This window comes from Bubalus bubalis, chromosome 11 (genome assembly GCF_019923935.1).
Source record: "Bubalus bubalis isolate 160015118507 breed Murrah chromosome 11, NDDB_SH_1, whole genome shotgun sequence".
NCBI classification, from domain to species: Eukaryota; Metazoa; Chordata; class Mammalia; order Artiodactyla; family Bovidae; genus Bubalus; species Bubalus bubalis.
This window is the reverse complement of record NC_059167.1, coordinates 78,969,005-78,983,317: the sequence shown is the minus strand read 5'-3', so window position 1 is coordinate 78,983,317 and position 14,313 is coordinate 78,969,005. Positions and strand designations below refer to the sequence as shown.

The 14,313-nt window shown below is 39.2% G+C and overlaps 1 gene segment (V, D, J or C); it reads left to right on the top strand.

The window, feature by feature from the left end:
- The first annotated feature begins 3,413 nt into the window (after nt 1-3,413).
- On the top strand, nt 3,414-4,157 carry LOC102390529. The segment is given in 2 exon segments: nt 3,414-3,536; nt 3,738-4,157. Coding segments are annotated over 2 exon segments (471 nt in total).
- The last annotated feature ends 10,156 nt before the right edge of the window (nt 4,158-14,313 follow it).

Sequence of the window (14,313 nt, the reverse complement as noted above, 5' to 3'; positions counted from 1 at the left end):
CAGTTGGAATGAGACATGGAAGCACAGACTGGTTCAAAATTGGGAAAGGAGTATGTCAGGGCTGTATATTGTCACCCTGCTTATTTAACTCTATGCACAGTACCTCATGTAAAACCCTGGGCTGGATGAATCACAAGCTGGAATCAAGACTGCTGGGAGAAATATCAATAAGCTCAGATATGCAGATGACACCACACTTATGGTAGAAAGCCAAGAGGAACTAAAGAACCTCCTGATGAGGGTGAAAGAGGACAGTGAAAAAGCTGGATTAAAACTGAAACTTCAAAGAACTAACATCATGACATCTGGTCCCATAACTTCATGGCAAATGTGGGGGAAAAGTGGAAGCAGTAGAAGACTTTATATTCTAGGTCCACAAAATCACTGCATGATGACTGCAGCCATGAAATTAAAGGATGCTTGCTCCTTGGAAAAAAAGCTATTACAAACTTAAACAGCCTCTTAAAAAGCAGGGACATCACTTTGCTGACAAAGATCTGTATAGTCAAAGCTTTGGTTTTCCCAGTAGTCATGTATAGATGTGAGAGTTTAACCATAAATTCTGAGCACTGAAAAATTGATGCTTTTGAGTTGTGATACTGGAGAAGACTCTTGAGAGTCCATGGACAGCATGGAGATCAAAACCATCAATTCTAAAGGAAATCAACTCAATATTCTTTGGAAGACTACTGCTGAAGCTCCAATAAATTTTGGCCATGTGAGGAGAACAGCCAACTCATAGGAAAAGATCCTGATGCTGGGATAGATCGAGGGCAGGAGAAGATGGTGACAGAGGATGAGATAGTTGGATGGTTTCACTGACTCAGTGAACATGAATTTGCACAAACTCTGGGAGATAGTGAAGGACAGGGAAGCCTGGCATGCTGCAGTCCATGGGGCCTCAAAGAGTCTGACACAACTTAGTGACTGAACAACAACAACTTAATATGCAAACCCCTGAAAACACTCATCAAATTAGAATGGGAAGAGATTCAACCCTTGTAAGAATGGGGAGGAAATACAGCATAAAAGCCTCAAGATGGGATTTGTTCCAACTGTCCTCCAGGGGGTGAGGTTGCATAAACTGGAAATGTCACCTCCAACAAAAGTTCCATTTCACTCCTATGAGCTTCTGTATCTCTCAGCTAGGTGAGTTGCACATTTGAACAGGCTCAACACCAGGAGCAGTCATTGTCAAGGAAGCATTTCATCCTGATAGTCACTATAATTTGCTTAAATAGGGATCTTTGAATCTCAGATTTCTCTGTAATAGGACTTAGCACCCTCTGGCACATTCCTTCCTGCTCCTCAGGGGAGATTTTCCACAATATGGCTCTCAGCTTCCTTTCTGCATAGTCTCATGTTCTTCACCACCTTCTCCTGTTGGGAATGCTCTTCACAGGGAATCACTAACATTATATTCCATGCACCTGCCTCTATAGAACCAACACAATTCTGGTTGAAATCTGAATAGAGACACTGTCTCATTATAGATAGGTCTGTCCTGGTCTCATTGATTTAGCATTAATGTTGCAGGAAGAACTGCAGGCCAGTCAGTGACCTGGCTGACAGCCACATCACTGGCTCTAAAGGGACTTCCTGAAGCGGATGTGCAACTATTCCTACCTCTAGTGGACTTCCTTATCTCTTCTTGTATGTCCAGACAATAGAATATGAAAGAAAAAAAGGCTTTGTTTATCCAGTGGTCCCCTATAACAGGCATTCTAGGTTAAACACATTTTTGTGGCAAAGTTTCAAGTGACCCACTCTGATTGCCCCTCTCCTCTTTTTCTTCTTCTAATTCTACTTCTCTAATATCTGCTGCTGCTGCTGCTAAGTCGCTTCAGTTGTGTCTGACTCTGTGCGACCCATAGACAGCAGCCCACCAGGCTACCCCATCCCTGGGATTCTCCAGGCAAGAACACTGGAGTGTGTTGCCGTTTCCTTCGCCAATTCATGAAAGTGAAAATTGAAAGTCAAGTTGCTCAGTCGTGTCCAACTCTTCACAACCCCACAGACTGCAGCCTACCAGGCTCCTCCATCCATGAGATTTTCCAGGCAAGAGTACTGGAGTGGGGTGTCATTGCCTTCTCCATCTCTAATATCTACTGTGTGCCTAATAATAATAATTATTATTTTTCTACACTATTTCTCACAGTTCCTTTAGTTAACATTTGCAACAGCCTCAAACTGTTCATCTGATCCCAGTGTGTGCAGATCACTTCAATTTTACTTCAGTGAAAATATACAAGTCCTCATTTTCTATCCCTTTTATCTCTAAATCCATATTAGGGAACCATTATTATTCATAGACTCTGAGAAAAACACAGACTTGATTTTCATATGTTTTAAAAAATACTTAGTTCTTTTAAAATAACCTACTAGAGGTAAAAAGCAGAATACAAATAACAATAATCAACAATTAAGATGTATTTAGTGTAAAACAAATAACTAGTGGGAAGGTGCGGTATAACAGATGGAGCCCATACTGGTGCTCTGTGAGGAACTAGAGGGTTGGAATGGGAAAGGGGAGGAAGTCTCAAGAGGGATGGTGTATATATATATATATATATACACATATATATATATATAACCATGACTAATTTGCATTGTTGTATGGCAGAAGTTAACACAACAATGTAAAGCAATATCTTCTAATTAAAAAAATAACAAAATAAATAAAATGATGTATTTAAACCTGAAATTTTATTTGAAATTTATTTTTAAATTATATGTTTTAATAAAAATAAAACGATTTGCAATTCTAATTTCAATGCCCATCTAGAGACTAAAAACAATATAACTCTTTAAGAAGGTTCAGTCTAGAATAAATAAATATAATTTTAAAATAAAACTGCTTAATATTGCAAAGTGTTCCAGCCAAGACTGCTATGAATGCTGTGCTGATTCGTGAGCACCCTTCAGAATCACAGGGGAGTACACAGGAGATGCTAAAAAAAAAAAAAAAAAAGGATCCTGAGAACTCCTGAGAAATAATAATTCATTATGCAAGAATCTTCTGCATCCATGCCATCTGAGACTAAAATTATGGCAACCTACTCCAGTGTTCTTGCCTGGAGAATCCCAGGGATGGTGGATCCTGGTGGGCTGCTGTCTATGGGGTCACACAGAGTTGGACATGACTGAAGTGACTTAGCAGCAGTGGCAGCTTCCCTAAAATCCTCCACAAATTCCAAATCAGAGTCTGCCTTCTTTGCAATGTTCATAGAAAATGCCCCTCAAGTCCTAAAATAATTACCTTTCTATTTCCCACTCTCCTCCACTCCTCGCCAGCTCATTCTGAATTGGTTGAGGTGGGAGGGTGGGGCGTCCTGTCACAAAGTGAGGGCTTGGGCAGGATTTGTTGGGTGAGCTGACTGGCTGCAGGAGGAGGAACATTTCCACAACAGCTTATGACACTCCCGCCTTCGGGTTTAGTGAAGTTTCTCACATTGAAAATGTGTCAGTAAGAGAAGGAAGCATCATGAAGAGGCTAGCAGGCACTGTGCTGGGGCTTTTGTTTGCCCAGGTTTGCTGTGAGTTGGGGCTGCCCCAGAGGGGCATCTGAAGGATTGAGCAGCTGCTGTATTGTTAAGGGAGGGAGAGGAGCTGACAAGTCCTGCAGACTTTCTATCTTTCTCATCATCTATGGGAGTTGTGTGTGTGGGGGGGTCACTTTCAAGGTTTTGTCAGAGTTACAATGACCTTCTACTGTGACTGTTTCTGTTTCTCATTAGGTGTGCAAGGGCTGGATGTGGAGCAGAGTCCCCCAGCCCTGAGTCTCCAGGAGGGAGCCAGCCACGTGCTGATTTGTAATTTTTCTGCCTCTGTGAGCAATGTACAGTGGTATCTTCAGAACCCCAAGGGCCGCCTTATCCACCTATTTTACATTCCTTCAGGAACAAAGCAGAATGGAAGATTAAAAGCCACAACAATCCCTACAGAACGCCGCAGCTCACTGCACATTTCCTCTTCGCAGACCACAGACTCAGGCACTTACTTCTGTGCTGTGCAGCACAGTGCTCCCCAGGCACCTGCAGCCTCTACACAAACCCTCCGCGGGCTCAGCCCCTCCTCCAGCCACAGTCACACCGTGAGGCCACCACAGGGCATTTGCAGTGCAGATTATTTCTTACCTACACTGGTACAGTTTTAATCACAGACACGTTTTGACCCTACAGATTATGAACTTTGGTCTTTATCTTCTTTTCTCAATCTATATTTCCTTCTGTACTAGAGACTTCTAACTTGGAACTAGCAGAATAGCTGATAAGAGGACAAAAATAAAATAAATATTTAACCATCATATGCTGAACTGAAAAATGTTAAAAAGTGAAAAGAATTCAAAGAAAAAAAATAACTCCAATAAAGCTGTTATCCTGATTAGTTAGATGACTCAAGACTGCTCAGATTTGCCTCACCAGAATGTGTCCCAACAGACACTTGCATCATCCCATCCTATGAGTGCAGCAAACTGAACATCAACAATAAACCTTACTCAAAGTTCAATATGAGCTTGGTAACTTAGAAGAAAATTATCCTGGATGCAAGAAATCTTAAATCCATTTCACTGTCCATAGTCAAGGTCTTGGCAGAGTTCATTCCTTCTTGAGATCTAAGGAATAATCCATTTCCTTGCCTTTTTTACCTTTGGAAGGCCAAATAATTCTTTGATTTGTGACTCCTTCTTCAATCACTAGAACTTCTCGCTTCCATCCCCATAGCTCCTTCCTCTTTTGGAGTCAAATATCTTTACGTCTCTGTCCTATAAAGTATAAAAAATTATTAAACAGAAAGTGAAAGTGAAATTGCTCAGTCATGTTTGACTCTTTGTGATGCCATGGACTGTAGCCGACCAGGCTCCTCCATCCATGGGATTTTCCAAGCAAGAATACTGGAGTGGGTTGCCATTTCCTTCACCAGGGGATCTTTCTGACCCAGGGATAGAACCTGGGTCTCCCTCATTGTAGGCAGATGCTTTACCATCTGAGCCACCAGGGAAGTGTTGGTGGCAGGGGAAGCTCTCATGACCTGTGGACATAGTGGGGGGCAAAGGGAAGATGAAAGATGCCTCTTATTTCCTGGCAAGGACCCAGCCAATGAAAAGCCGTGGACTCTTGTTTACTATAGCCCTCCCAGATTCCTTTTTCAATTTATATTATCTTAAATTCTTTTCATCAATGTTTTACAGTTTTCAGAGTGCAGGTCTTTCACCTCATTGGTTAAATTTACTCAAAAGCCTCTTGATGAAAGTGAAAGTGGAGAGTGAAAAAGTTGGCTTAAAGCTCAACATTCAGAAAACAAAGATCATAGCACCTGGTCCCACCACTTCGTGGGAAATAGATGGGGAAACAGTGGAAACAGTGTCAGACTTTATTTTTGGGGGCTCCAAAATCACTACAGATGGTGACTGCAGCCATGAAATTAAAAGACGCTTACTCCTTGGAAGGAAAATTATGACCAACCTAGATAGCATATTCAAAAGCAGAGACGTTACTTTGCCAACAAATGTCTGTCTAGTCAAGGCTATGGTTTTTCCTGTGGTCATGTATGGATGTGAGAGTTGGACTGTGAAGAAGGCTGAGCGTGGAAGAATTGATGCTTTTGAACTGTGGTGTTGGAGAAGACTCTTGAGAGTCCCTTGGACTGCAAGGAGATCCAAGCAGTCCATTCTGAAGGAGATCAGCCCTGGGATTTCTTTGGAAGGAATGATGCTAAAGCTGAAACTCCAGTAGTTTGGCCACCTCATGCGAAGAGTTGACTCATTGGAAAAGACTGATGCTTGGAGGGATTGGGGGCAGGAGGAGAAGGGGATGACAGAGGATGAGATGGCTGGACGGCATCGCTGACTCAATGGACGTGAGTCTGAGTGAACTCCGGGAGTTGGTGATGGACAGGGAGGCCTGGGGTGCTGCGATTCATTGGGTCGCAAAGAGTCGGACACGACTGAGCGACTGATCTGATCTGATTCCTAGATACTTTTGATTCTTTTTGATTCAACTAGAAATTGGATTGTATTCTTAAATTCTCTTTCTGATAGCTACTATTAGTGTATAGAAATGCAACAGATTTCTGTATATTAACCTTGTATCCTGTAACTTGTGATTAACTTTGTTGATTATTTCTATTAGTTTTTTAGCATCTTTACAATTTTCTGCATGGAGTAGCATGCTGTCTGTAATTAGAGACAGTTTACCTTTCTTTACAACTTGGATGCCAATTATTTCTCTTTCCTGTCTGGTTACTGAGGCTAGGACTTCCAGTATTATGTTAAATAGACATGGTGAGAGTTGCATCCTTGTCTTGTTACTGATCTTAGAGAATAAGATTCAGTCAGCTGTAGATTTGTAACAAATTATCTTTATTATTTTGAGTCATGCTCTCTTTATACCAAATATTCTGGCAGTTTTTGTCATGAATGTTAAATCTTGTCAACATCTTTGTTTGCATCTATTGACATAGTCATGTAATTTTAATCCTTTATTCTGTTAACATGGTATATCATCTTGCTTGATTTGTGGATTGCGAACCATCCTTGCACACCTGAAATAAATCTCTCTTGATCATGATGCATGATTCTTTTCATGTTTTGTTGAATTTAGTTTGCTACTCTTTTGTTAAGAATTTTTGTGTCTATATTCATCAGCAATATTGGCCTGAATTTTCTTTTTTGTAGAATCTTTGTCTGGTTTTGGTATCAGGATATTGTAGGCCTCAGTGAATGAGATTGAGAGCATTTCCTCATCTTTGATTTTTATGAATAATTTGTAAAGTGTGGGTACTGATTTTTATTTAAATATTGAGTTGAATTTCTTTTTGAAGCATATGGCCCTGGATTTCTGTTTCTCAGGAGTTTTTTGATTACTGGTTCAACTTCAATACTAGTAATTCGTCTGTTCAAATTTTTTATCTTTCACATTCAGTCTTGGAAGAGTTTTTTGATTACTGGTTCAACTTCAATACTAGTAATTCGTCTGTTCAAATTTTTTATCTTTCACATTCAGTCTTGGAAGACTTCACATTCAGTAGATTTTTATCTTTATCAATGTGCCCAGAAATTGATCTGTTTCTTTTACAGTCATATTTTTAGATTCCAGGAATTAGGACTTGAATAACTTTGGGAGTCCTTATTCAGGCCACCACATTTATTACAGCAACTCTGTATATCCATTTTCCACCACTCTGGCACTTGCTGTTGTCTGCTTGTTTATTTGCCGAGTGACTTGACTATTTCTGTTAAGTTCATTTTTCCCACACTGTGCAGCCTATGATGTTGTTCCTCAAAGGATATAGTCTTGGCTACATTCTTAGACATCCTGATGTGGTAGTGGTTTAGCAAGGCTCTTTGACAGTCTTTCTCTAATTGCTATGTTAAACTATTTGCTTCTGTTTGTCTTACACCTAGGCAATAGACTCCATTAATTGCTGGCTGATTTTTTTCAACAATGCTATAAATGCATAAATTGTTCCCAGGTCTCATCTAATTAAGTCAAGCCTGTTTGCACAGACAGTCTTTGAAACTTTTCTTTGGAGTCTTCTGATCAGAGAGGACTTTTCCTTGCTAGCTCCTTTCCTGTACTTTCTCTTAAGATTTTAAGTAGTTGTCTATGAATTAACTTGCTGCTCTCATTGAGTTGCCAGCCTCCTCTTAATTGTCTACCATAAAAATCTCCATTGTTTTCAACACACCCTTAAACTTGGGCTTCCCAATGATGGTTTCAATTAAAGTCTTCTCAAAGGGATTGAAACTGAAGTCGCTCAGTCGTGTTCAACTTTGCGATCCCATGGACTGTAGCCTGCCAGGCTCCTCCATCCATGGGATTTTCCAGGCAAGAATACTGGAGTGGGTTGACATTTCCTTCTCCAGGAGATCTTCCCCACCCAGGGATTGAACCCGGGTCTCCAACATTGTAGGCAGATGTTTTACCATCTGAGCCACCAGGGAAGTCTCAAAGGGAGACCTGTGTTTTTACAACTGCTTCTCTCCCTGGACACAAATCCTGAGCCACTGCTCTGGACCTGTAATAAGGGACAGTTGGCTGCTTGTCTCCGAGTGACATCCCTGTGTTATGAGAAGCGTGATGCAAGGGAGCAGTAGCCTCTTGTCTGCTTGGCTTGCCTTTGCCAGCATGAAATCACCACTCTATGAGCTGGGATGAGAGCAAGAGGACCCAGTATTCTCAGCCTACCATGCCTGACGTAGATAAGTGCCTATGCTATAAGTGAGGTGAAAAGTGGCCGTAGACCTATCTGGCCGCTTGTCTCCGAGTGACATCCCTGTGTTATGAGAAGCGTGATGCAAGGGAGCAGTAGCCTCTTGTCTTCTTGGCTTGCCTTTGCCAGCATGAAATCACCACTCTATGAGCTGGGATGAGAGCAAGAGGACCCAGTATTCTCAGCCTACCATGCCTGACATAGATAAGTGCCTGTGCTATAAGTGAGGTGAAAAGTGGCCGTAGACCTATCAGCTTTTCTTGTTTGTAATACAGTTTCTGTAACACAGACCTCGGGGAGGTAAGAAAGGACAGCAGCCAGCCCCTCTGTAGGAGATATGATAACCCTATACTGCCAGCTGGACAGAGAAGGAGCCTTGTGTTCTTGGTTGTATCCACCTTGAGTAGAATTTCCATCATGTTGAGCTGGGGACGGGGAGTGGGTCATGGTACAATTGCCACAGATTCTTTCTGCTATCATGGAGATTTAGTAGATTTTATGAATAAATGTGTCTCTATTACACTTTTATATGCTGTATAACCTAAAGACTATGTCCAAAGGCTTTAGATTCTTAAAAATAATTTTCATCTGTTTTAACTGTTTTGTTGGGGATAGTATCCATAAATCAACTCACAAAGTCTTTCTAGGTACAGCCTTTTATTTATATTATTAGCACAAATAGAATAGGATTAGACAGAATATAATAAAAAGTTGAGCTTTTCTTTGAGATTCATTGGCTTTCTCCATCAACAAAGAAAGCTGTTTTCTTGTCTTTAGCCTAAACCTGCCACAAATATAATTCTACCATGGATCTACATATTAATACAATCATGTTTTCTGAGAGTTTCAATATAGAAAAACAGGAATATCATATCTTTTCTGAAACTCTAGTTGTACTTAGAGCTATTATCTATAGTATAAAGATTAACAGTCATATCTTCTAAGTTTTGACTCTTCAACAGAAAGCATCATTAGTGTTGGTTTTTATAATATCTAATATTAGTGTATCAAAGATAGCATAATTATGAGAAGTAGTGTAATTTTTCATGAATGAAAATGATGAACAAACTATTTAAATACTCTCTGCCTTAGGTCCTCTGCCTCCGACTCAGACCTCGAGAGAAATATCCGCCAGGCTCCTCTGCCTGTGGGATTTTCCAGGCAAGAATACTGGACTGGGTTGCTATTTCCTCCTCCAGGGGGTCTTCCAGACCCAGGGATTGAACTGGAGTCTCTCAGGTCTCCTGCCTTGGAAGGTGGCTTCTTTACCACTAGCACCACCTGGGAAGCCCACTGACTAGGGAAAGGGAAAAGGCCAAAAAAGAAGATTTCAGATGTTCCTGATGTTCTGTCTGCCTGATTTTGTGGGGAGCGCTAGAGCACATATCAGACCATACTGTACCACTTAGACAAGAGAATTGGATAGTCACAGAAATCAGTTGTTATCTAAGCTGCTGGCAGCAAAACACAAAGAACTTGGGGACTGAGCACAGATGACGTTTCTGAGAAAATTTGAGCAAGGTGCCAACAGTGTCTAATACAGCCACTGTGACATTTATTCCTGGGAACAGTCCTGCAGGTTTCACTGCTTTTGCTATTATTCAAGTCTAATTCTCCAATGTTCACATTTGTCTTTGAACTTTCTTTGCCTATCCAACCAACCCCCATCTCTTTCTAGCCACGTCTAGACATGTCTTCCCCAGCACTATCTGCTTTAATCTTCACACTGCTCTGCTCCCTAAGTGATGAAGGACATGTTTTACTCACAAACCCATGTTTCTCTCCTGACCCTGGGTATTTCCTCTCCAACCTTTCCTTCAGACCTCTTACACTTTGACACTTGATATTGCTTCTCTTATTCACTATATTTTCCAGAATCATCTTCACCATCCAGAGGTGGTGGGTTGTTTTATTCTCTCTCTGATAAAATATCAGCAGCATTGGTCATGTGATCTTAATGACATCAGAAGCTGAGGGACATCTGTGATACCGATGTGTGTGAAGGAAGAGACAGAGTATTTGGATGTCTTAAATCTGTACAGATTCATAATTTAACTCACTTTTTATACTTCAACCCTTATCAAAAGTATTCTGAGCAACCCGAATGTCAGCTTAGGATCCATGATCATCTTGGAAATATTCCATTTGCCAAATTTATATTTTAGGAAAAGTATATATATATATATATAAATTGAACTTGATTGGCTTTCTATCATTTTTTAGGGTCATGTAAAATGTGGACACGTCTGAAAAATTGTGTCAAAATTGAAGTCATCATGGCAAAAGGGCTATACATTCTCTCTGTTTGGATCCATGACTTTATCTTGTAATGATATATAATATGCTTCTGTGTATCTTCAATAGACTTTAATTAGTATTTATAATAAAAAAAGAAATATCCCTCCGCACACTAATTTGTAACTTCATGGGAGTCTCTCTCTTTCCCATTGTAAAATAATGTAATCTCCATTAACATATCATGCTGTCCTAATATATGAGTTTTTCTAGGAGGTGTTAAGAAAAGGAAGAGGTGGACAGTGGGAGAGAAATTCTAACCTGCTCTTTACCCATGTGTAAGCAGAGTGTTTCTGATTCCCAATGAAATTAATTTACAGCAATTCTAGCCTCAATATGGGGAATACGTTCTTTGAGAGAGATAGGTTTAAGTGAAAGCATTTGTAAGAGGATGGGGTCTGTTGAAAGCATTAAAGCAGATGTGAACTTAAAGTCAGAGTTCTAGCTGGTTGAGAAGACCAGAAGAGGAACGTGAGTTGTCACTGACCTTTGGTGCCAAGAACGATGGACAAGATTCTGGGAGCATCATTTTTACTTCTGTGGCTTCACTTAGACTGTGGTTTGTGGTGGACGAAAACTAAGATATCTCATTAATTAAGGGGAATGAGAAAATTGGGGAATGGACAAATTCATGCAGATAGGAACTTTAAGAAGGAAATACTAATCTGTGGACCTGATGACTTTTTATCTCTTTAAACGGGTGGGTGGACAAGAGAAGGAAAAAAGTGACCAAAAGCAGGTGAAACAGAGCCCTCAATCTTTGATAGTCCAGGAAGGAGAGATTTCCATTCTGAACTGTAGGAGAGGAGAACATTTGACTACTTCTCCTGGTACAGTCAATACCCTGGTAAAGGCCTTGTATTCTTGATAGTCATAGATTCAGTTACGAATAAAAAGGAAGATGGGAGACTCACAGTTTTCCTCAGTATGGGATGCCAAACAGCTCTCACCGCACATCACAGCTTCCCAGCCTGGAGACTCAGCCACCTACTTCTGTGCAGCAAGTGCACAGTGCTCCCCAGGCACCTGCAGCCTGTACCCAGATCTGCAGCCGAGGCTCCAGGCACACCCTGTCATGTAGATAAATACACACATGCACATTGGTTAGTGCATAAAAAGTCTTAGTACATTTAAGAAAATAAATTATATAGAATTTATTCTTTGATCAAATTAGAATTGACTTAGAAAATCAATAGCAAAAGTATATCTCTAGAAACTCCCAAATATTTGGAACTTAGACATTAAACTTAAAAAAAAACCACTAAATAAATAATTAGTGTGGTATAAGAAAATATTTTGAAAGAAAATATAGTGAGAACACATACATACAAATATTTATGAGATATAGTTAATATTTTACATAGGAGAGATTTATCCTTTTAAATGTTTATACTGCTAAAGAAAAAGGCTGAGAAAACAATTATGTAAGCTTTCAACAAAAAAAAAGAAGAAAAATTACAACTAATGTAAACTGAAACAATAACATAATAAAAAATGTCAAATTTGTAAAATAGAAAGAAAATGATAGAAATAACTATGAGATACCAAGTTAATTTTGCTAAAATGATTAATAAAATATACATTCCTAGGTACAATTATCATGGTGAAAAAAGAGAAAGCACAAATTATAACTATAAGGAATGAAAAGTAAGCAATAGTACAGATGCTACAGTGTTAGTCAGATAGACTCCCTCTGGTGTCCACCTGAAGCTATTACAGCATTAATTGGCTGCTGCTGCTGCTGCTGCTGCTAAATTGCTTCAGTGCTTCAGTCATGTCCGACTCTGTGTGACCCCATAGACAGCAGCCCACCAGGTTCCCCTTCCCTGGGACTCTCCAGGCAAGAACACTGGAGTGGGTTGTCATTTCCTTCTCCAGTGCATGAAAGTGAAATTAATTGGCTATACTCCAATATAAAATAAAAAGTATAATAAAGAATACAAAAAGGATAATAAAATTCACTAACAAGTATATGCTACTGAGTTATCACAAGTGGGGATGTGGAGAAAGTTGGGAAATCTGACTTTTTGGCAAAGGTGCAATGACAATTCAATGGAGGAATGATACAAGCACATGATTTAGGCAGGTAACTGAAACTTGGCCTAAATCTCACACCTGATACAAAAATTTAAGGAGAATCTCAAAATGGACCATACTTCCATGTGTGAAATATAAAACTATGACTCTTTTTGAAAAAAAGAAAATCTTCAGGACCAGTTGTTGGACAAAATGATTTTTGTCATGACACTGAAATCACAATCCACAAAAAAGTAAACTATTTCATCAAAATTAAAAATGCTTGCTCTGTGAAAGATACTATTAAGATAATGAAAAAGACAAACCACAGAATAGACAGGAAATATTTTCACAATGTATTTTCATCAAAGGATGGTATTCAGAATACAAGGTACTCTCTAAACTCAGCAGGAAGAAAACAAGCAATCTAACTGAAAAACGAACAAAAGGTTCACCCAGACACTTCATGCAAGAACTTTGTATTAGGGAAATAAGCATGGAAATAAGCATGTAAACAGATGTTCAACATCTTTAACCATCAGGGAAATGCAAATTAAAGCCACAATGAGATACCAGTCCACATCTTGCTTAATGGCTAAAATGAAAAATACTGATGATACCAAGTTCTGGCAATGATGTAGAGAAACTGGATCACTCATACACTGCTGGTGGGGAAATGGTACAGTCATTCTGGAGGACAGTTTAGCAGTTCCACATAAACTTAAATATTCACTCACCTTACAGCTCAGCAATCATACTCCTTTACGAGCATTTATACTTGAGAAATGAAAACCATGTTCACACAAAAATCTGTACATGAATATTCATGGCAGCTGTGTTTGTGATGGCCAAAAGCTGGAAACCAGCCAAATGTTCTTCATTGTGTGAATAGATAAATATGCTGTGGTACACCCATACAATAAAGTATTACTTATAGATCTATCTCAACTTGAAATAGGGTTAAGTTTCAATAAGCCAGTTTAAGTTGAAAATATCATAAGTATAAAATGAGTATAATTAACACTGTGAATCAGAGTCTAGCCTAGCCTAACCTTAAGGTGTTGTGCTGAAAGTGAAGAACAGAAGGACTGTATGAGTGCAGAATGGTTGTAGTGGATCAGTGGTTTACCCTCACGATCCCAGGGATGACTGAGAGCTCAGCTTGCTGTTGCTGTTCAGCATCATTAGAGAATGTATACAACATGTTACCAGCATGGGGAAAGATAAAAATTGAAAATACAAAGTATGGTTTCTAGTGAATGTATATATACCTTCTCATAACCATAAAGTCAAAAATCCTAAGTTGGTCCATCATAAGCTGGGGACAGTCTGTAGTGATTAAAAGAAATATACTATTGATACATGCAATAGCCTAGATGGATCTCCATGGTGAGTGAAAAAAGCATCTCAGAAGACTACATGGTACATGCTTACACACTATATTATTACAATTGCATACATAATGTATGAGTTTACTTTTACTGCATTCTCAAAAGGACAAAATATAGACATCAAAAGATCAGTAGTTTCTAGGGGTTATCATGAGTTGCAGGGGTGGAGATAGTATGAAAATCATTTTCTCTAGAGAGGGAGCAATTCTGTATCATGATTTTTGTAATGGTACAAAAACATACACCTGTGATAAAATTTCATAGAGCTATGCATAAAAAAGTGCATATAAAACTGATGTATCAGATTATCATTTATATTTTAAAAATATTTTATCAATATTAATTTTTTGGTATATATAATGTATATAATTGTTATATATAAATATATATGCTACAT